The 19,671-nt window shown below is 43.7% G+C and overlaps 4 protein-coding genes across 10 annotated transcripts in view; 1 reads left to right on the top strand and 3 right to left on the bottom strand.

The window, feature by feature from the left end:
- Positions 1–6: 6 nt before the first annotated feature.
- On the bottom strand, positions 7–8,201 carry smad9 (SMAD family member 9). Of its 2 annotated transcripts, none has more exons than XM_086226173.1 (9): positions 8,088–8,201; positions 6,834–7,013; positions 4,629–5,182; positions 3,635–3,850; positions 3,139–3,396; positions 2,895–3,002; positions 1,709–1,930; positions 869–1,125; positions 7–546 (listed from the first exon to the last, which is right to left on the bottom strand). In XM_086226173.1, exons 3-9 carry the CDS (start codon positions 4,822–4,824, stop codon positions 403–405), a joined length of 1,401 nt encoding a protein of 466 aa, XP_086082299.1. In that variant the 5' UTR covers positions 4,825–5,182; positions 6,834–7,013; positions 8,088–8,201; the 3' UTR covers positions 7–402. The 2 variants fall into 2 exon arrangements, with proteins under 2 accessions (XP_086082299.1, XP_086082298.1); XM_086226172.1 differs by having other exon boundaries at positions 8–546; positions 2,895–3,005.
- A 302-nt stretch (positions 8,202–8,503) lies between these two features.
- Positions 8,504–14,132, bottom strand: alg5 (ALG5 dolichyl-phosphate beta-glucosyltransferase). The gene is made up of 10 exons (XM_086226263.1): positions 13,800–14,132; positions 13,113–13,281; positions 12,761–12,807; positions 12,465–12,533; positions 12,292–12,384; positions 12,099–12,212; positions 11,576–11,635; positions 11,339–11,490; positions 10,867–10,952; positions 8,504–10,559 (listed from the first exon to the last, which is right to left on the bottom strand). Exons 1-10 carry the CDS (start codon positions 13,860–13,862, stop codon positions 10,444–10,446), a joined length of 969 nt encoding a protein of 322 aa, XP_086082389.1. The 5' UTR covers positions 13,863–14,132; the 3' UTR covers positions 8,504–10,443.
- A 659-nt stretch (positions 14,133–14,791) lies between these two features.
- exosc8 (exosome component 8) lies at positions 14,792–18,160 on the top strand. Its single transcript, XM_086226753.1, has 11 exons — positions 14,792–14,840; positions 15,137–15,173; positions 15,288–15,351; positions 15,434–15,507; positions 15,594–15,639; positions 15,829–15,934; positions 16,018–16,063; positions 16,141–16,237; positions 16,823–16,943; positions 17,021–17,127; positions 17,924–18,160. The coding sequence occupies exons 1-11, from the start codon at positions 14,824–14,826 to the stop codon at positions 18,040–18,042; spliced, it is 834 nt and encodes a 277-aa protein (XP_086082879.1). The 5' UTR covers positions 14,792–14,823; the 3' UTR covers positions 18,043–18,160.
- supt20h (SPT20 homolog, SAGA complex component) overlaps positions 18,066–19,671 on the bottom strand; it is a 16,585-nt gene continuing 14,979 nt past the window's right edge. For all 6 annotated transcript variants that reach the window (XM_086226749.1, XM_086226751.1, XM_086226752.1 and 3 more), the window contains one exon: positions 18,066–19,080. In XM_086226749.1, the coding sequence (XP_086082875.1) occupies positions 18,934–19,080 (147 nt within the window). In that variant the 3' untranslated portion in view covers positions 18,066–18,933. The remainder of the gene's footprint in view (positions 19,081–19,671) is intronic.

The raw sequence follows: 19,671 nt of genomic DNA on the forward strand, positions 1-19,671 counted from the left end.
CTTTCAAAAACAAGTTTAATGGAAAGCAGCCAGTACACGAAGTCCACGCGTTAGTCAACAAGTAGAAATACAGTACATACTACAGTAATATTCATAACATAAGTACAAGTACCTCCAAATATCTCATATTTTCTCGTGAGAGTAGGTAACACAGTATCAGTAAAAATTATTTATTATATTACTAGCATTAGGAAACACTACATCGTTTAACTACAAAAGCAGTAAGTTAGCGAAATGAAATTCTGTTATATGTTGTATGACTTCCAGTTTTGTGGCCATCTTTGTAGTTCAAGATGAAGTGAGATGAAGGACTGACACGAGGACAAAAACCCTGGACCCAGTGGGACATACAGAATCGAGGACTACCGGTGTGAAGCACTGAGTGCACACACTGTGGTTGTGTTAGGACACTGAGGAGATTGGGTTGTGTGGGGAGCCCATTTGTGTGAGGACCTTGTCAAGCCACTGCAAGGGCCCATGTAGGTGCACCTCAATCCAGCAGGGGGTGCTGGTTACATCCTGACGGTGGTATTCAGCACCCCAACCCTAAAGAGATGGCAGGAGCAGAAATCTTAGCTGTGCAGTTTATTATTGATATTGAAAGAGAATCAGACGCTTGCATCTTTGACCAGGATGATAGTTGATATCACCGATATGATTTCTGCTGCTAATATAAATAATAAAAGAAGCAGCTCAACACATGATTAGTATTTCATGACTGAAGAAAACCCTGCCTAAAGAAAACACATGATCCTTGGTATTTTTTAACAATTTCATATCAGAAACAAGCAGACCCAGAGGAGTATTAGATCCAGAAGCATTTTCATTAGATTATCACCGACTGCCATTTGACAAGAAAGTTCCGTACCTTCACAAAGCTCATGCGGATGGTGCACATCTTGGTGAGCTCGTAGACGACCTCGAAGCCATGGTTAACGGACTGGGCGAGGAGCTGAGCGAACAACTGGTTGTTAAAGATCTTCAGGCTGCAGCCGCTGGGGATTTTACACACAGTTGTGGCGTGGAAGCCATGCTGGAAATTACAGTTACGGCTCTGGACGAAGATGCTGCTGTCACTCAAACACTCAGCGTACACTTCACCGCCGACATAGTACAGGTGTAACCCTGAGAGAAAACACGCACAAAAAAAGACATTAAATTTGATCTTTGCATGGGTTTCATTTAATCAAGAAATTAATGCTACTTATTCCCGTTTAGTACTGATAATGTTCCACCTTTATGACCTGAGGCAAATTCAGCATGCTTCTCCCTGTAGGACCTGATGCAACATCCACATTATTTAAGGGAGTTAAGTGATTTTTTCCCCTGAAATATTTAATGAAAGGCAGAGCAAAGGCATGTCATTCTATACCGACGCCAGGGGGTCTCAGTTTCTTTTGCTTTGTTTATCATTTCACGTTCTGCTACAGAGGCTGGAGAAGTTACTGGATTTACTGGAAGTTCACATCGGTTCTTCAAGTGTTTTTGGTCCAAATGGGTCACTCGAGAAACCACGAGGAGTAAATTCATCTGAAAGTCTGTCTTCATCCTTCCAGACAACATCAATGCAGGAATGTCTGAGCCCTGTTTGCATCCCTCCTACCCTTCAGACCACATACAGCCACAGTCCACCGTTAACCACACAGACACTTGACGTCTGTCCAATTCTCCTCGACTGGCCTTCTGTCTTCTTTTACCTTCAGCCTACCTTTGCCTATGTGCCTGCGTGTGTGCTCGATGGTGGAGTTGCGGTTGACGTTTGACAGCAGGCCGAGGCAGAAGCGGTTCTTGTTGTTTGATGGGTCTGTGAAGCCGTCCACCAAGACGCTGCGGGACGAGGCGTGGAAAGTCTCGCCAACCCGGTTGTTGAGCTCGTAGTAAGCTATGGAGCACCAATACTCGGGCTCCTCGTAACAAACTGGCCGTAAATCTGAACACAAGAGAAGTTTCACTCAGAGGTGGCTGTAATGTAATACTCTATCACCTTTAACATGTAGTTGCAAAAATCTTATACATCCAGTTCTGTCCCCAAGCAGTCCCCATCACTGATATGTGTCAGTATGAAGAGTGTCAAATCAGAATCGGTCCATTTCAACATGTTATGGAGAAATTTAGTGAATCTTAAGAGACAACTTGTTTCAGAATATTTGGTGTTTACTGAACGTGCCTAACACCCACTGATTAATACACCACGAGCACATGAGGCTTGCGCTGGCTGATCTGGCTCTCTGCTAACAAACATGGATAAATAATTGCCTCCAATGGCTCTTCTAGACTTTTCAAATGTTATCAAAACAAAGCGGATCACATTCTGATAGGGAAACAACTCCATCTGTAGAGGTGTGAAAATAATTTATCCACTGTTTTGTAGCCAAGCAGTAGGCGGCCACAGAGCAATGGTGTAGGAGGCTACTACCGATTAGCCCTCCGCTAACTTGAATGTGAATATCCTTTTACAGACCCTGCAAATGTTATCACACCAAATTGATTAGGATACGGTAGTGAAATGAGTCATTTATGCAGGGTTGTGTGATGCTTTAAACAATTTATCCACCGTTTATCAGCTGCTTCTTTGTTTTGTAATTCTCTTGAGAAAAAGTCTTCTGAGGCCGCAGTGCATCACATGATGGGTTAGGGAGGGACGTAAAAATCAGAGGAAGTATTTACTTTGGAAAAAAAAAAAAATTTATACACAGGTTGCTGAGTCACCACACATTCAAATATTTATACATTTCCCCCCCCAAAAAACAACAGGGATTTGTGATTAACAAAAACCCTTTGACTAAGTAAAGGCAGAGCAATACTCAGGTTATTATATGATAGAAAAACTACCACCTGATATAAAGTAACTCCTCTTCCTGCATGTGGTGAACGTACTGACTGTGTGAACTAACCTCTGTGTGGAGCAGAAAAGGTAAGTTTGGTGGTTTCTGTGGAGTTGCTGGGCTTCACATCCTCTTGAGTGTTTGTCTCCATCATGCTGTACGGAGGAGGGGGAGTCTCTGCTGGAAAAGTACAGTACAAAAAAATGAGAGGAGGTTCCAGCAATGATAAAACTTCTTCCATCAACGGATTATGAATATTTCACCTGGACTGGAATGAATATCTCAGTATCATCTTTCTGGGTTTGATTCCTACCTGAGATGTGATATGGACTGCCAGGCTCTCCAGAGCTGTTGGGGGAGTTTGGGTAGCTCTGTGAGGTTGGAGACTGGGCGAGGGAGGAAGAAGGGGATGAGGAGAAGGAGGAACATGGTAACGGAGGGAAGGAATCTGGGTAGGTGGCATTCTGAGGCATCAGAGGCTCATTGTGAAGGGAAGCGTTCCTGAACTTTGCCAGCAAACTGTGTTGAGGGTTGAACTCGCTGTGGCGTGGGACCAGAACTGGTGGCAGGACTGCGAGGAGACGGGAGAGACAAGCTTAGAGAGAGAGGGAGTGAACAAGGACAACGAGAAGCAGAGCAGGAGCCAGATGCTATCATAAAGATCACATTACTAGAGACTTCTTGGGGTTGGGACCACTGTATTAGATCAGATGTTCACTGTCTATTCAAGAACATATTCATACTTTGCTAAATTCAACAGTGACCTTATATTTCATGCAAATTTAGACGCTACTTTCTGGTTTTCCTACCAGGCGTTTCCACTCGCCGGTAGTGGTAGGGATTGACGCAGATATCCTTCTGCTTTGAGCCAAAGGGGAATTCGCAGCACTCCAGGGCTTTCAGCTCGTGATGGGACTGCAGGTCAGGCCAGCGCCACACTCGGCAGTAGATGACGTGAGGCAAACCTTTCCTGTGGGACACCTGCAACCTCCCATCCAGTGAGCGAGGAATGGTCACGCACTTGCCTGACAGATGACAATCACACAGCAGGGATCTCAAGATTGCACAACCGGAAAAAAGACCAAATGCTTGGCTGAGGATCTTGCACTTTTCAAATAAAAGTCATAAAGTCAGCTGATGGATGTTGCTGCTGCTACTGTTGAGTTTATCACTGGGATAATCTGCTTCTGCTGCATCCATCTACAATTAACCTTCTAGTCCTGGACATGAAAATAAACACTTAACAAAGAGGCTCTGTGCATCACTTCTGGTACGAATTTTCATAGTTAGTTATAAACATGGATCGCACTTTACGAAGGATTCAGGACTCAAGTCTGGACTACGTGAAGGTCACATTTGTGCAGAATGTTCCAATTGGGTATTACTGGGTAGTGCCTAGCATTCTGAGTTTGACTCTTTAAGGGGGGTCAGACCCAGATGTTCTGGGGGAGCTGACTCAACCTCATCTCACAGCCAACCTTGTACAGCTGTTGTGGACATGTCCGGTAAAGTGGTCCAGAATAAGTTGTCTCAGAGTCTCCAGCTTGTTTCTTGTGTCTGACGAAATTTCTTCATCACACAAAATTCCTCCACATTTGACATTTCAAAAAATTCATTTTGTGGGTAGTCTGACTTAAGGGTACCTTTTTAGACCTGGTTTTTAACACTTACTATTCTTGATACAAAAGAAAATCCATTATACAATATGACATTTAAACTGATGTACTGCAAAGGTCTACACCCTCAGATTTATCGTTGGACCCCCCTCAGGTGGATCTGGAGCCACCTGAGTGTGATACTCACTAGGCTGCCCAGGACAGCTGAGAGCTCTCTCTAATTCCTCCATCGCTCCTTTCTTCTTCTTTAATTTCTTCACCAGAGAGTCCACAGCCTTTTCTGCCCACTTCTCCTCCTCATCCCCTTGTTTCCAGCCAAGCAGGCGCTTCACTGCTGGGCTGGTAAAGGAGAAGAGGGATGTAATGGAGGTAGAGGAGTTCATTATGAGATGGATAAATGGGCGGCTAGATGAGCTGATAAAGGGATAAAGGTTCCCTGGAGGACAGGAGCGAGGAGGCGAATAATGAGGATCCCAGAAAGAGCAGACACAGGGAGGTAACAGTAGAAGAGGTGGCGTGATGAGGCTGTGTAAACAGAGGTCGTTTTTTTTTTTTTTTTTGTACTCTGCTGTTACTTCCGAGCAGCAATGGTGGAGGAGCTGGACTACTGCCAGAGCTGTGCAAACCCTAAATCCTCTCTCGGTGTTGGCACAGAAGGAATCCGGCAGCTTTGGATCTGAAGCTTCATGCAGGGAAGGTTATTCCTCACGCAGCCAGAAATCCAGGTCAAGTTTCAATCATCTGGCAAGAGAAGTGAGAGATGGTATTAACTGCTAATTTAGCTAAAACAATAGCATGTTTGGAGTTCACATGTTGGAAGAGACTTTGGGATTTAGAAGAATTCCGGGAGATAGTTTGGCATGTAGGGATGAAAGGAGCCTCAGGAACTCAGTAGAGGGGAATTTTTGGGGCTGTATGAGGAAGGCAGCATCAGCAGGTACCACCTCCCCAATGTTGAAGAACTAGACTGATAGTCTCGATGGAGAAAATCAAACATACCAAAACTGTTTCTGAGGGAGCAGGGCAAATGTGGCCAAGCTCATTTCTAGATTCCCCAACAATGAGGAATGTCCTCTCTGGCCTCTGTTTCTAGGATCATGCCACTGACGCCCAGGAGCCATACTGTCTGGCCAGAACACATCACAGGACAGGAGGAGGGGAGGGAGGGAGAGAGGGAGAAAGAAAGATAGAGAGACAGAGAGAAAGAGCTCTCTCTCCTGTTTTATTTTTCTGTCCATTTAAAAACGGCTGGAAATGATGCATCTTCCCAGCAGAACTATCTTAGCGATAAATCACTATTTCTCAAATATTCACATGGGATGTTAAATATGAGCGTGGCTCCATAGTAACTTTATCAGCCAGATCTATGGCTGCTGCAGAGGAACATGCTGCATCCAGCCATGCGCTTGAAAAATGCACAGTTTCCCTTCTCTTTTTATGGTTAATTATTCTTGCATGGAAAATAGTAGCCAGTTGTCGGCCCTTTTCACTATTTAAGTGTTTTATTTATTTTAAATTTTTATTTTAAGTTTTTGAGTCAAAGTCGGGTTTTACAAATGTCGGGTTTAAGTGTTTAACCTCAGATGACGTTACGGACATCCCATCATGCAAACTACAAGTCATCTAATCAGTAATCTCACTGGTAACAGTGCCAATCATCATACCTTTATTCTCTATTATTATTATTACTACTGACAGAAATGTGACCAGCACTGGTTTCCCGCAGACAGATGAGACAACTGCGGTTTACAGTGACAGCAGCACTGATGCCGCACTGAGCGTCTGCACTGCTGCTGCTGCTGCTGCTTTATGGAGCCTGGCGTCACTCAGTCTGCAGGCTCAGATAGGCTAATTACCTAATGCTTTATCGCCAGGACACCCCCCCCCCTCCTCCTAAAAAAAAGTAAACAAGACAGCTTCCTTTTACTACACGGAGACAATTTTACCTCTGTAAGAATCAAGGTAGTGTCCTTAAAATCACTAAAAGCACCTTGACCTTTCGATGTGTGATCGAGGGTCGACATCCTGAATTATTCCCGCCGCATATTTCTAACTGGCAGTTGGCACTTCGACACAAGAGTCTTCAAGAAGCACGTGTCTCGAGGAGGACAATATCATACATCCTCATATTGGACATTCAAGTGGAATATGATTGGAAAAAATAATAATAAAGAAGATAAAAATAGAATATAAAACTAGATCATTCGTGTGAAACAGTCTCATTGCTACATGATAATAAAAATAAGGTTTGACAAAAGTGAAATTTGATTTTAAAAAAGTTCCTTAAGAGTTAAAGCGAACACCAAAGTGACACACTTTCAGAAATAAATATTTCAAGCTTTCAAGCTCTACAGTACAACATAAAAAATACAGTATTGGCAGGTTTTCTCACCTTAACAAGTGCACAGGAGGCTCTTCCGTCTGAAGCAAATCAAACCAGCAACTGTGGCGGCGAAGGTGTGTGTGTGTGTGTATTTGTGTGTGCGTAATTGTGTCTGTGCGCGTATGGACGGTGAAGTGTGAAGGCGGCCCCAGAGGAAACTCAGTCCGGTTGCATCTTTCAAGATAAAAGCTGCAAAGTTAAAGGGCAGAAAGTAGTAGTTATTCCAGAATCCTTCATACCCACAGTTTCCTTTAATCTACTGAGACTATTTTCAAGACACCACCAGCCGTCGTCATTAACCAGGAGGAAGCTTCCATTTGCATTCACACAATCTTCCCAAAATATCCCCTGGATACTTTACTATTACTTAGTAACTAACCTATCATGAAATCACTACAATTTGCGAATAACAGATTTTTTTCCACAGGCTTCACACTTCTTATTTTAGCCTATGAACACATTAATGCACCTAAGCCTAATTCAAGTTATTTATGTGCTAATTTATTAGTTTCGCTACAAAAAGCTCAACTGCATAACAGAAGTCCTGCTTTTATTATGAAGGTCAAACCAAAACCTCTTCCGATCTTGCCATGTTATCCTGCAACAGCCTTGACGCAGGTTTGAGGAGCCCGGAGCCTCCACTCCTCCAGCCCCAGCCGGAGCGCCACACAGCAGCCTCGGCGGCGTCAGCCTGGCTGGAACCGCAGCGCCTGCATGTAAGATCCCTCCGCCTTCCCCCCCTCCGGGATCTTTCCCGGGATTTCAAACATTTCAGGTTGTGGCCCCGTAGATGCGCGCGTGTGCGTGTCACCTGAACCACGTAAGCCCCTGATCGGGCGCAGCCGCTCTAAAATTAATGAAGCAATACATAAATGAATAATATAATCACACCTGTTCTCGAGAACACGAAAGTTCTGTCACACATGATGAACGCTGTACAAGGCGAGTGCTTATGATATTCATTCATAAATACTAAAATACAGACACAGGAAGACGCTTTCACGCAACTTTCACCCGGTATGTAGTTTGAAGTGCAAAAACCTCCCATTCAGGCGGCAAATATCGGTGCAATGATGCAGTTTTTGAAAGTGAGTAAATATCAGGTTTTGGTGAAGTTCCTTTGATGGAATGAAGGAAGCTTCAATCTACGTCAGCAAGTACCAGGTGTTCCTGCCGCTTAGACTAACGAGGCTTTCACATCAGCGTGCTGCACCTGCCTTATTATAATATTAAAAGGGAAAATGAACACAGTGGTGGACTTACAACAGCGGGTTTTCCGCGAGAACTCGATCTTGAGATTTAAAAAAAAATAAAAAAAATCTTCCAATACCTACGTGAGGAGCCCCTATGAGAGGTCTCGCTCACCGCGGATGGATACTATCCTTTATTGGGAGTGCCGTGACTGGTCCAGTTAATGACGCAAGCCCGACTGGCGACAGTGAGTCTACAAGTTTGACATTTTCACAGTTTACAGCAACTGCTGCGGAACGTCACAATACTCCCAGCACCGAGTGAAACCACTCTGGGGATGATGATGCTGCTGCTGCTGTCAAAACCTTGCGGGGTTTTTGTTTTTTCCCCTCTCCTGCCGCTTGGTGGAGCATCTAAATCTGAGAACATGAGAAGGTGGTCCATCGGCTAGAGGTCACAGTCTGGTCCAGGGAAACCTCAAGGACGTCCCGGAACTATTTTATTGGTTTCAATAGAAATAAGCACAGCATTGAACATGGTTTAGTCGTATGTGTGGTGTGTAGTCACCTGTGGAAAATAAATAGTATACAGCTCATTGTGTGCAGGTTAAATCTGGTTTGGATCACCCTCAGTTGAACCAGATCACTTAAATACCCCACACATGTCCACGTCAAAGAGACCTTGTTGGCTTGTCGCTTGCAGGCAGACAGACAGAGAGGACACAAACAGGATGTGCCCCCCGGGTCTCCTCCTGCCAGCCCTCAGAGAGGCATGTGCATCAGTGCGGCGGACCCAGACCTCAGACTTGCATAAGAAAACAGCCCGGAGATCTTCCATTACTCAGACCGCAAGAACGTTCGCTGGACACATTTCAAGAAGCTGTCAGCATGAGGTTGCATGGGAGCGATGCAACGGAGAACCACGGTGATAAATAACGTAGATGCCCGGATTCTTTCACACCCGACTGGTGATAATGCAGTCAGTCCCCTTCCCTGCTGCAATCATCCCTTCATGTTAATGTGGCGATTTGAGCTGTTCCGTTTAATTTGTCGTCATATTAAATGAACTTTAAGTGGGTCACATCGTTGAGATGAGAACATCTGGACAGCTTTTCTAGACTGGGGTATTCAATGAGGCTTGAAGCAGCAGAGGAGAGACACACTGAGGAACAACGATTCAAGATTAAAGGGACACACCCACTTTTTGGGACATAAACCTATTAGCTGCCCTCCTCAGACTCAGACAAGATCGACATCTGTCTCTCCTGCATGTGTGTCATCATTTGTCCATTTCATTTATCATTCATTAATACATACAAATTTCCAAGCTACCGTAATTGTGCAGATTTATTCACATTTTCAGTGTTTCCATTGACTTTGTATGCACTAATTGAACATGCACACAGAGAGCTGGGTGGAAACATCCCCATTGTAGCGTTACAATCACACACATAATGGGAACGAGCTGACTGGGCGCAGTGATATGACGCAGCACCCCAAAGGCCCCGCTGAGACTTTGACAACTAAGCGTTTGTAGACGAACAGAAGAGTGAATGATGACAGTAATGATGTAAGAGAGGATGAGGAGGACTAACCAAGATCCTGATGACCTCTGACAGCTGCATGCTGACACTTTCCATGCTCTACCACTCATTGTGCTAAGCTAACTAGCAGTCAGCTTGTCTGTGTGCATCTCAGCTCCCTAACACACACACACACACACACACACACACACACACACACACACACACACACACACACAAGAGAGAGAATGGGATCTATCTTCTGGTCTGGCTCTGACAAGAATGTTCCCAAAAACATGGTAAATACAACATTTGAGCTCCAGAAATCAGTGATTCAGTCCTTTGTTTTATGAATAAGGAATTTGGAAAATATCAGAGCGTAAGAAAACAAAAAAAAGAAAACATATGACTCAGTTACTCTAACTCCTTGTTCATGTGCCTCAGATGTTTTCTGCTGTAACTAGTCCAGACTTCAACCAGGCTTTGAACAAAAACAGAATGCTGTTCTTTTTGTATATATATTTTTTACAGTTGCTAGTTTATAACGATTAGAAAACCCATGAACACCCCTTCCCTCTCTGAGAAATGTCATAGAAGTACATTATTGAATCATGACAGACACGGACGATGGGATCCGCCTCATTTTACTGCTAAGGAGACCAATCAGTCATACACACATTATGTACGTCGGACGTGGCAACGGACGTATCCATGTGGTGGTGGCCATCCCAAGCAAATATCAGTGTAAAAAAGAAAGAAGGCAGAACCATGAGGAACTTGCAATCGTGCCGTTACTGCGGCGACATCTGGATGTGTCCTACACAGTTCTCAATCCCACCTCAGCCAGCAGTGTGATGGCCCAGTCACAGCAGGACCGTCTCTATGACACGGGCTTAGTCTGATTGGCTAGTCGCTCTTGTGCGCTGACTGCAGCTTCCAGGCGCCAGTGATGTAGCGTAGTCGAATGAAGACCAGGTCTCGTCCCATCTGTAGCCAACTCCAAAAGGGGACCAGCTTAGAACCTGGCAGAGCAAAGGCACAGGGATTTAATTCTAAACGGATGCGTTTATATTGCAAAAAGAAGGAATTAACCGGCTGCTGGTAGGTTACAGAATGAAAGAACAGAGGGATCAAGTCTGCTGAGGTAAGAGATGCTCGTTTTGACCACCAAAATGAGGAATAAATCCTTTTATGAGAATAAAAGTATACACATTAGCAATATGCAGTTATTTGCAATTTATTACATCAAAGACAATCAAACACATCCCACACTGATATTGTGTATTTAAGGATATAAGTGGTGTTGTGGGTGGACAGATGTCAACCCACCTTCTATTTCTGTCCAGTTGACTGCCACCTCCGCGATGGGGATTTTGAAACACTGGGCGATATACAAGAGTTCCACATCAAAAGCCCTGTGAGAGGACACAAGTATGTTTACAAGGCTTTTCTTTATGTATAATGAAAAATGTACATATTCTATTTTATAGATCTAGTCTCTTAGTATCAAAGTGTGATGACTGTGCTTACAGAAGTATTAATTCCCTGCATTTTTAACCCAGAAGTTAGCATCTCTATTAGTTCCTTCAACCAAAAGCCAGAGGGATTTATAACTGATAATAAGCTCTGTGGCAAAAAGTACATTTACAGACACACAGATCATTTTTCTTTGCAAAAATCATGTTCACAAACGGACACCACTTTTTTTATGATTTTGAATGGTTGACTGAACAGACAACTGACTGCACACGACAGCCGTTCTCATGCTGAGGTCTATGGTGTGGGGAGAGCAGGTTCCTACCATCGCTCTACGTGGAGAGAAGAGAAGGTCTTGAGCGCAGCCTCGCGTGTAAATAGCTTGAAGCCGCACTGCGTGTCTTTGATCCCTCTCACACAGAAGAACCACACCAGGAAGTGAAAGCCATACATGAGAAATGTGCGGAACATGGACCGCTGTGGTCAAAGAGACAACGGTGCTTAGACATTGTCAACAACCACCCAGGTTTCCAAGCAGAAAAAACAACAACTGGACACCTACCTGAGCTACTGACTCTTTCTCCAGGTGAGCTCTGGAACCACAGGAAATGGCCATGTTCTCCTGTGGGAACAGACATTTTTAGGATGATCACATACATTAATACATGACAATACGTGAAACTCAAGGTTTCCCGCTGCACTTTACAGCTTAGGTGGGAGCCTAAGCAACATACACCTGCTGCATCCACTAACACCCCCCCCCCCTAAAAAAAAAAAAAAGATATTGGCCATGTTATTCTGTCCTGCTTTCTTCCTTTCATTCCAAACCACGACAAACGCCAGTCTCACTTCTCAGCAGAACGCATTAAAAAAAAACGTGTCATGAATCGGAAAAGACTCAGTGTTTAGAATCTTTATACAGTAGGTCTGTGTGTTATGCCTCTGAATCGTGGGATTCGCCCAAACAGCAGCATTTGCTGATTGAACATCATCTTTCGCCAACATCTGGGAAAAAAATAAAATAAAAATTGCACCCCCCCCCTCCCCCATTTCTTTACTGAAACTGAACAAAAACACCACCACACCGGTTTAGGACTGAGGTCATTCAAGCCTGCTTCCACTTTTTCTATGTCAGCAAACTTTGTGGCTCCATCGGCGTCTGCCATCAGAATGAGTTTCCCTCTGGAGCTCAGAGTTCCCTGAAGATGAGACAAACAAATGTCAGTCCGACAGTAACATGCACGGCTGCGCACACACGGGCTGAAGATGACATCATACCATCCTCACAGCCCCTCCTTTCCCCCTGTTCTTCACCAGTGTCAGGACCCGCACTTTATCAGCACCGTACTTCCTAGTGTACTGCAAAGCAACCTGGCGACACAAGATAAAACATATTTGCTGGCATCCCACTGGAACTTAACAGAATAAGGGTTGAGTTGGGAAGTTGTTACCTCTGTGGTTTTGTCTTTGCTGCCATCATCAACCACAATGACCTCATAGGTAAAGGAGCGGGTCTGTTTCTGCAGTAAAGACACAGGTGGAATTTGAATCACACAAGAAACTTTTCTGAAGCTGACTGCTGCCACCTACTGGCATCTCTGAGAATGAGAGAAACAAGAACTTTCAGTTCAAAAGATTTTGGTGTAACTGACACTCATTTAAGATAATTAATCTAATCATTCTCACTTTTGTAAAATCACTATGAATAACATATTTTTTTAGAACTACTCTGAGGCACAGCACTTACCTGTCTATTTTCCAAGTACTCCATGGCCTCGTCTAACATTACTGGCACTGAAATGACACACAAGTATACAACATGACACCTGAGCTAACAGGACCGTGGGATTGAAATGGTGCTAAAATGAATGCTAAATGCAAAAGAACAAGCTCTGCATTTAACTCAATCAGAATTCTTGAAACACTCCACAAATATTAGGTTTTACAAATAAAACAGATTTTTGGAGGGATGAGTTAATCGGTGAGAAGAGTCATGTCCCTTTGCACTATTTACAGACAGTAAAACAGGTTAGTCACCAATTTATCAAGAAAGATATGTGCAGAATTAGTGACTCAACATGTGTTCATCCCTCACTCACTTCTGAGCTCCTCGTTGTAGGCCGGGATCACAACAGAGAGATCTAACGAGTGGGGATCATGCAGACTAGGGAAGAGCTCCTTCTGTCCTGAGGCGGTGGAGAAGTACTTCTCCTTCTCGTGGGGTGTCAGGTTCACCATCCCGGCAGTTAAATGTGCTACTAGTATGACCTGGAAAGGGTAAAATATGATATTACTTTTGCTGTCAGAGTTTAAATACAGTTTTTTTGTATTTTTATTTTTTTTTAGTGAACTGGATATACCCATGTGTGACAAAACTTCAGTTTTGGATGTCTGTATTTTAGCAGAACATAGGTAGGACCTTCTTTTTATGGTTAAACATGATTTAGGAGAAGAACTGATACTTTGTTGTTGATTCCCAGTAAGTATACGTATTCATAATTTAGCATTGACACGAGAAATGTAAAACAAAAAATGGTCAAATCGAGGGCATGAGATGAATGAAACTCCATGACTATCACTTGCTGAGGCTAACCACGGAGGGTTCACATAGAAAAAGGGTTTCCAGAAAAAGTAATCATTTCACAGAAAAGGGAATCCACACGGTCACTGGTACGGTCAATTAGTAGGGAAAAGTATTTGAATAGACATCGTCAGTCACAATGAAGGCACAAACACTTGATTCAGCGGCTTTGGAAACACATTTACTCAATAATATCAACACTCACCACGATGAAAGCTACAGCTGCCAGTGCGACCAAGGCTTGGACGATTTCACAGAGGAAATCCATCTCCCATGAACAACCAGCGGCCACTTACGGACCACAAGTTAAAGGTAGCTAGCTAAAACGCTAGCTTGTTTTCTTTCCAGCTCTGTTCGTGGTTTACAGCTTGTTGTCAGACTTCCGACGGCATGAGATAATAATATACACCTTGACAAGGGTGTTGAGAAGATGGAAGCACTGACAGTTAGTCCTTATATTTACATTTCTCTGAAGGCAAACCACCTAGCTCTACTTCCAATCACAACTGAACACCGCGGAAACGCGGAAGTCGACGTTTTTTCTCGACACATCATCACTTTGCAGCAAGAGAGCACTCAGCGGCTTGCAGTGACGTAGATGCTGCCACCTACTGGACAGGAATGGGAAAGACAACTAAAGCTGGACAAAAAAGTAGTGATCAAAGTCAAAAACCTTTCCACCGGACAGCAGACTGACCTCTTTATGGCTTTTTGATGTGTATAAAGGCACCTATGTACGTCACGACCACGTATACTATTCCCTTGCTGTACTAATAGCAACATTATCATTCAGTAAGATAGTAAAACTAAGAAAATGTGGTTCAGTAGAATTAGTTTGCTGGATGAATAAAACAAATGTAATTAAATGAGTACTCCACGAGTACTAAGCTTACCAAGCTTATAACCAACGTTTTCGATATTACATATTCGTCCTCTGTATTTGAACTTTAAACATAGATATTACAATGAAAACAATATGCTTGTCCACTGAATGACCTTTGTCACACCAGCAGCAGTTCAAAATAACCATTAACCCTGAACTGTTTTGCCTGAGCATTTCCATGTTACAGTTGGATAATTAATAAACTTGTTGAAAAATACGGTACGAAAGTAAAAGTTCCTGCTTTTGGATATCACCTACGACAAATGTATTTTAAAGCGAAATCGCCTTTATTGTCCTCCTCTCCTTTACCGTAGTACACCGGACCCACGTGGTTCACCAAAACATCATGGCGGCTGGTTTCAAGTAAGAGTGAATACACTATCAGTATTTTAGCATTGTTATGAACCGAACAGGTTAGAGGTAGCTCTACATGATAACTTAAACTCAGTTAATATATTAATTATTTGACTGCTGAACGTGTTAAATGACACAAAAAATATTTACCAGTTTCATGTATGTCGGATCGTACGTAGTATTCGTAACTTGGAGCGCCAGCTTCAGAATCACAACTATTACTTCTAATAAAGATACGATTTGTGATATTTTCCGATTCTGTTGTAAATTACTTCTTTCCTCTTCATTTGTCGTGACATTTTTAGGACTGCAGAGCCTCTGGAGTATCACAGGAGCTTTCTGGTAAACGTCTCCTCGTTCTGATTAGATCTAAGATACATTTCTTACTGGATATAAATTCCTATGAATTTATAATTGAGCTTTAGTTTCTATAAAATTTCATTCTTCTCTTAAAAGAAAGAAAATTGTCGACCTGATGGACGGGAGCTGTCAGAATTCCGAACCACAACACTAAACATTGGTGAGGAGACACGCAGCCGCTGTCATCTCCAGTACAGTGGAGATATTTTCATTTCGTCCTCTGTCTGACTTCTGTTCTTCAGGTCCCATTTCTACAGCAGACGGCTCAGCGCTGGTTAAGCTTGGAAACACCACAATCATCTGTGGGATCAAGGCGGTGAGAATGAGAAAAAATAAAATAAAATAGCAGTTTAGATTATAAAGCAAACAGATGAAGGGATTTTGTTGTTTCTGTATGTGCAGGAGCTGGCAAACCCCACAGTGGAGGCTCCTGGTAAAGGGTTCATTGGTGAGTACCAGGATAGTAGTACCATTGTGGTAATGTACGTCAGCTTGTCAACAAAACAAATCTGGACTATTGTAATTTTTCTTGAAAATCTCCTACAATTATAAGTCTAACAGACAGATTTATTTCCATCATGTGTGTCACAACCTGAGTAGGTAATATTCTACTGTAGTAACTTTCCATCCTTGTTAGTGCCCAATGTGGACCTGCCGCCTCTGTGTTCCTCCCGGTTTCGACCAGGCCCGCCAGGAGAACAGGCCCAGGCTGCTAGTCAGTTCATGGCTGATGTCATCGAGAGGTGCGTATTTGTCTCAGCGCCATCAGGTGTGTGTTTACCTGTCAGCTGCTCCATTAAGTAAACCTCTTCTGCTGATGTTGTAGCTCGGAGGTGATACAGACGGAGGACCTGTGCATTGATAGAGGAAAGGTGAGAGCAAAAACATGCCCACGCGCCTGCTGTAGTGATGGTGATTGTTTATGACTTCTCTGGTTCTGGTTCTGTAGCTCTGCTGGGTGCTGTACTGTGACATCATGTGTCTGGACTATGATGGGAACGTGTTGGATGCTTGTATTATCGCCCTGCTGGCTGCCCTGATGAACAGTATGTGCTGTTATTACTGTATCCATGTTGCTGTTGATTTGAATTTGGACTTACATCGTGATAGTTAAATTCAGTTCTCAAGAAGTACTACTTGTGCTTGCTGTTGAGTATTTGCTCTATGTATACTCACACATGCACAAAAATATCCAGTAGGGGTTTCAATATCAGGTTTCATTATGGTACAGTATTTGTCTGTACTGCAGTCTGCTACATGACTGTGGTTTGGTTCAGGTTCCTGTGATCGATTCTGCGATGACTCATTGAGATTATGAGCTCATAAAAACAAGTTCACCTTTGTATTTGCTAAAACATGAATGCTTACTCATGAGCATAAAATGAATAGAAAAACAATCCTTTTTAAAAAGAAAGCTGACTGCGTAGCTGCAGAAAAGGAAAATAGATGTGCTGTGCCATGAGGAGTTCAAAATAAAGGCTCACCCAAGACTGCAATATTCTCAAATGTGGATTTTTCACTGATAATTGCATTGATCATTGAACGTATCACGACTGACAGATGTGTTGTTACATCACGACACGTCCTCGATGGTTCAAATCTTGACTTCCCAGTGACTCTGTTATCTCCAGCTCAGCTGCCAGGGGTCGCCATCAACACAGAGTCGTGTTTGCCGGAGGTGAAGTCAGACGAGAGACACAAGCTGAAAATTCACAAGCATCCAGTCGGTGCTTCCTTTTGTGTATTTGATGAGTGAGTGAGCAGTTTGTCTAGCAAGGAGCCGAGTGTGATGTGAATATTTTAGTCATCCCAGTTTGCTTGCTGTGCAGCTCCATAGTGATCGCAGACCCCACAGCTGAGGAGGAGGGTCTGTCCACCGCTCAGCTCACCGTGGTGACCGATGAGGACGGTCGACTCTGCTCCGTACACAAACCAGGTCAGAAACACAAGATATGATGTCACTGTCAGTGCAGCTCATGAGTTTGAATCCATGAATCAATTATGCAACTAAAAAAAAATCATAAAGAGGTAAAGATGTGGATCTAAACTCTTGGGACACATGTCAAATGTCACTACCCTCATGTAGGTTAGTGGTATCTTGAGACAGACGAAACGAAGAACCTGGAGGACACTTGATGAGTGTGCGCCTCCACCAAAGCCATGACATCAGATCTGGATCAGTTCCAAAATCCATCCATCCATTTTCTACCACTTATCTTGTTAAGGGTCGTGGGGGGGTGGAGCCTATCCCAGCAGCCTTCGGGCGAGTGGCGGGGTTCACCCTGGACAGGTCGTCAGTCCATTGCGGGGCCAACATAGAGAGAGACAACCATTCACACTCACAGTCACACCCACAGTCAATTTAGAGTATCAATCAGCCTCGTCCCCTCTTGATGTCTTTGGACGGTGGGAGGAAGCTGGAGTACCAGAGAGAACCCACACAGGAACAGGGAGAACATGGAGACTAAAAATCTGTTTTTCTACTGTTCTCGGTTTTGAGATATAACTGGACTTTATAGGGAGGATTTTTATGATTTCATGAGGTAGAAGTGTAACCCTTAGCAGGATTTTAGTTTGGTGTGAGTGAATCAAGAGAAGAAAGACGGTGTCACAAATGAGGCATTTTTACATCACACGCGTTTGCTTGTGGTACGCGACCCACCATTCAGTTTCAGTACTCCTGTTCTAGCGGAATGTAGAACACTGATCGATAATCTTGTTTTCTGACTCAGGGGGGACGTCACTCTCCGGTGAGAAGCTGCAGGAGTTTATCAGCCGAGCGACAGCACGTCAGCGAGAGATCCAGAAACTGATAGACAGAGTCCTACACAGTGTGACGACAGCACAATAAAGAGTCTCAGACAAAGCTTTTTTTTATCTAAAAGCTGTATTTTCCACTGTCAATATATACTCTTTTTTTTAATAACAATAAAACTGCTGACAAAGACTGCTTAAAAAATTATTTCTCAGTGTCCAGAAATGTCTCACACGCACACTCAGTTGTCTCGTAAGAATACGCTCATGGCTCCATAACCAATTAAAAGGAAATGCCTTTTTCAAAATGTGCTGTTCAAAAGCGTATACATCATCTTGCATGTTGATCTTGAGTCCTCGGTTGAGCCCTGTGCCGGGATTGCAAACAGACGGAAGCCTTCCAACAGACTGAGAGGTAGAGAGCTGCCCCCAGGCACTGCTCCAAGATCAGATTTGCATTTTCACAGGTAATGGTTATGTGGAGGATTTGGTGTCAGTAAGCTGAGCTGGGATCTGTGCTTAAAGGGCAGATTCTACCGGGGGTCAAGCAAGCCGAGGCAGGAGGATCAGGCAGGCTCACGAGGAATCCTCCTGAGAATGTGCGGCAATGATCCTCTCAGTCTACAGGGCCTCCGTAGAGCAAAGCTTTCCTGAAGGGGAAATGTGTAATTGTGGAAGCCTACAAGAACCATCATTTTTTTTCTGTTTCATCTCAAAAAATATCCCCATTAAGTGTGGGGCTCCCAATTCTAAAAATTTCCCCTCCTCTATGGTGGACAAAGGTTTGGTTCTCCGAACCCTCTGACAACTGTTACATACAAATTTGTCAGCTAGAAAAAGACTAACAGAAAGGACAAAAAGTAGTTTTTTCATTTTTCATCTGCAGCCTCCACAGTGATGCAGACAAAGAGCACAGTATGGATCATTCATGTCCTTGTGAAGCGGGGGGAGGGGGGAGAGGGGGGCAGTTAGTATGAGATTAGTCCTGTCATGACTTTGGAAGGGACTGCGGCGTGCTTCTCTTCCTCCTACTTCTTGGTTGGTTGGCGGTATGCTGCCGAGGCGCTCCCCCCTGAGGAGCCGCTGCTCCCATAGCCATTTGCTGCTGCTGAATTTGGTGCTGCAAGAATTGCAACTGTCCAGAAAGGAAAAAATGAAAAATATCAGAGGTGATTTCAGCAATTGGAGCCATATAGTACATGTTTTTGTCAGTGGATCTTGTGATTAGGCAGTAACGGCAGGTGTAAGCATCTGCAGCGTGGCTTAGAAACATTCACTGGCACCAGCAGACTCCCTTTATGAGTACCAGCAGAACGCTTAATGTTCTCAATGAGTGGCGTAGTTAGTGAAGCTCAACTAAAGGCTGGTACGACATACAAAGATGAGAGTTGAGAGAAAACGCAGAAGAGTGGTTAATGGGTTGCGGGGGGGGGGGGGGTACAGATTCGGGGCAGGTTGGAGGGTGAGGCAGGATACAGTCAAGCAGCACCAGTGGCGTTCTGAAGACACAAGAATTACTGGCTGTGACCCTGGCAACAACAGACATGCAGCCTAGCAATTGTGCTTTTGGCTTTGAGTAAGTCAGCAACTTCAACAGAGCAACAAAAAAAAAACAACAAAAAAACAAAACAACAAAAAAAACACTTTCACACCTTAACGATTCATGCTAGCAGTTTCACATCTTTCATTTGTCATGGTGCAGTCAGCAGAGTTTCAACATGATCAA

The sequence above is a fragment of the Aulostomus chinensis genome, chromosome 15, assembly GCF_037954235.1.
Source record: "Aulostomus chinensis isolate RoL2024-O1b breed Wild chromosome 15, RoL_Achi_v1.0, whole genome shotgun sequence".
Classification (NCBI taxonomy): Eukaryota; Metazoa; Chordata; class Actinopteri; order Syngnathiformes; family Aulostomidae; genus Aulostomus; species Aulostomus chinensis.

Excerpts from the sequence above, each read along its gene's own strand:
- alg5 (XM_086226263.1), bottom strand. The coding sequence starts at position 13,862 with ATGGATTTCCTCTGTGAAATCGTCCAAGCCTTGGTCGCACTGGCAGCT. Across the intron at positions 12,534-12,760 it reads AGTACTTGGAAAATAGACAG|AAACAGACCCGCTCCTTTAC; the intron begins GTAAGTGCTGTG and ends TCTTTACTGCAG. Across the intron at positions 12,213-12,291 it reads AAGGAGGGGCTGTGAGGATG|GGAACTCTGAGCTCCAGAGG; the intron begins GTATGATGTCAT and ends TCTCATCTTCAG.
- exosc8 (XM_086226753.1), top strand. Across the intron at positions 15,174-15,287 it reads AGTATCACAGGAGCTTTCTG|AAAGAAAATTGTCGACCTGA; the intron begins GTAAACGTCTCC and ends TTCTCTTAAAAG. Across the intron at positions 17,128-17,923 it reads CTGCTCCGTACACAAACCAG|GGGGGACGTCACTCTCCGGT; the intron begins GTCAGAAACACA and ends TTTCTGACTCAG.
- smad9 (XM_086226172.1), bottom strand. The coding sequence starts at position 4,824 with ATGAACTCCTCTACCTCCATTACATCCCTCTTCTCCTTTACCAGCCCA. Across the intron at positions 1,126-1,708 it reads ACGCAGGCACATAGGCAAAG|GGTTACACCTGTACTATGTC; the intron begins GTAGGCTGAAGG and ends GTTTTCTCTCAG. Across the intron at positions 547-868 it reads TCCGCATGAGCTTTGTGAAG|GGTTGGGGTGCTGAATACCA; the intron begins GTACGGAACTTT and ends CCATCTCTTTAG.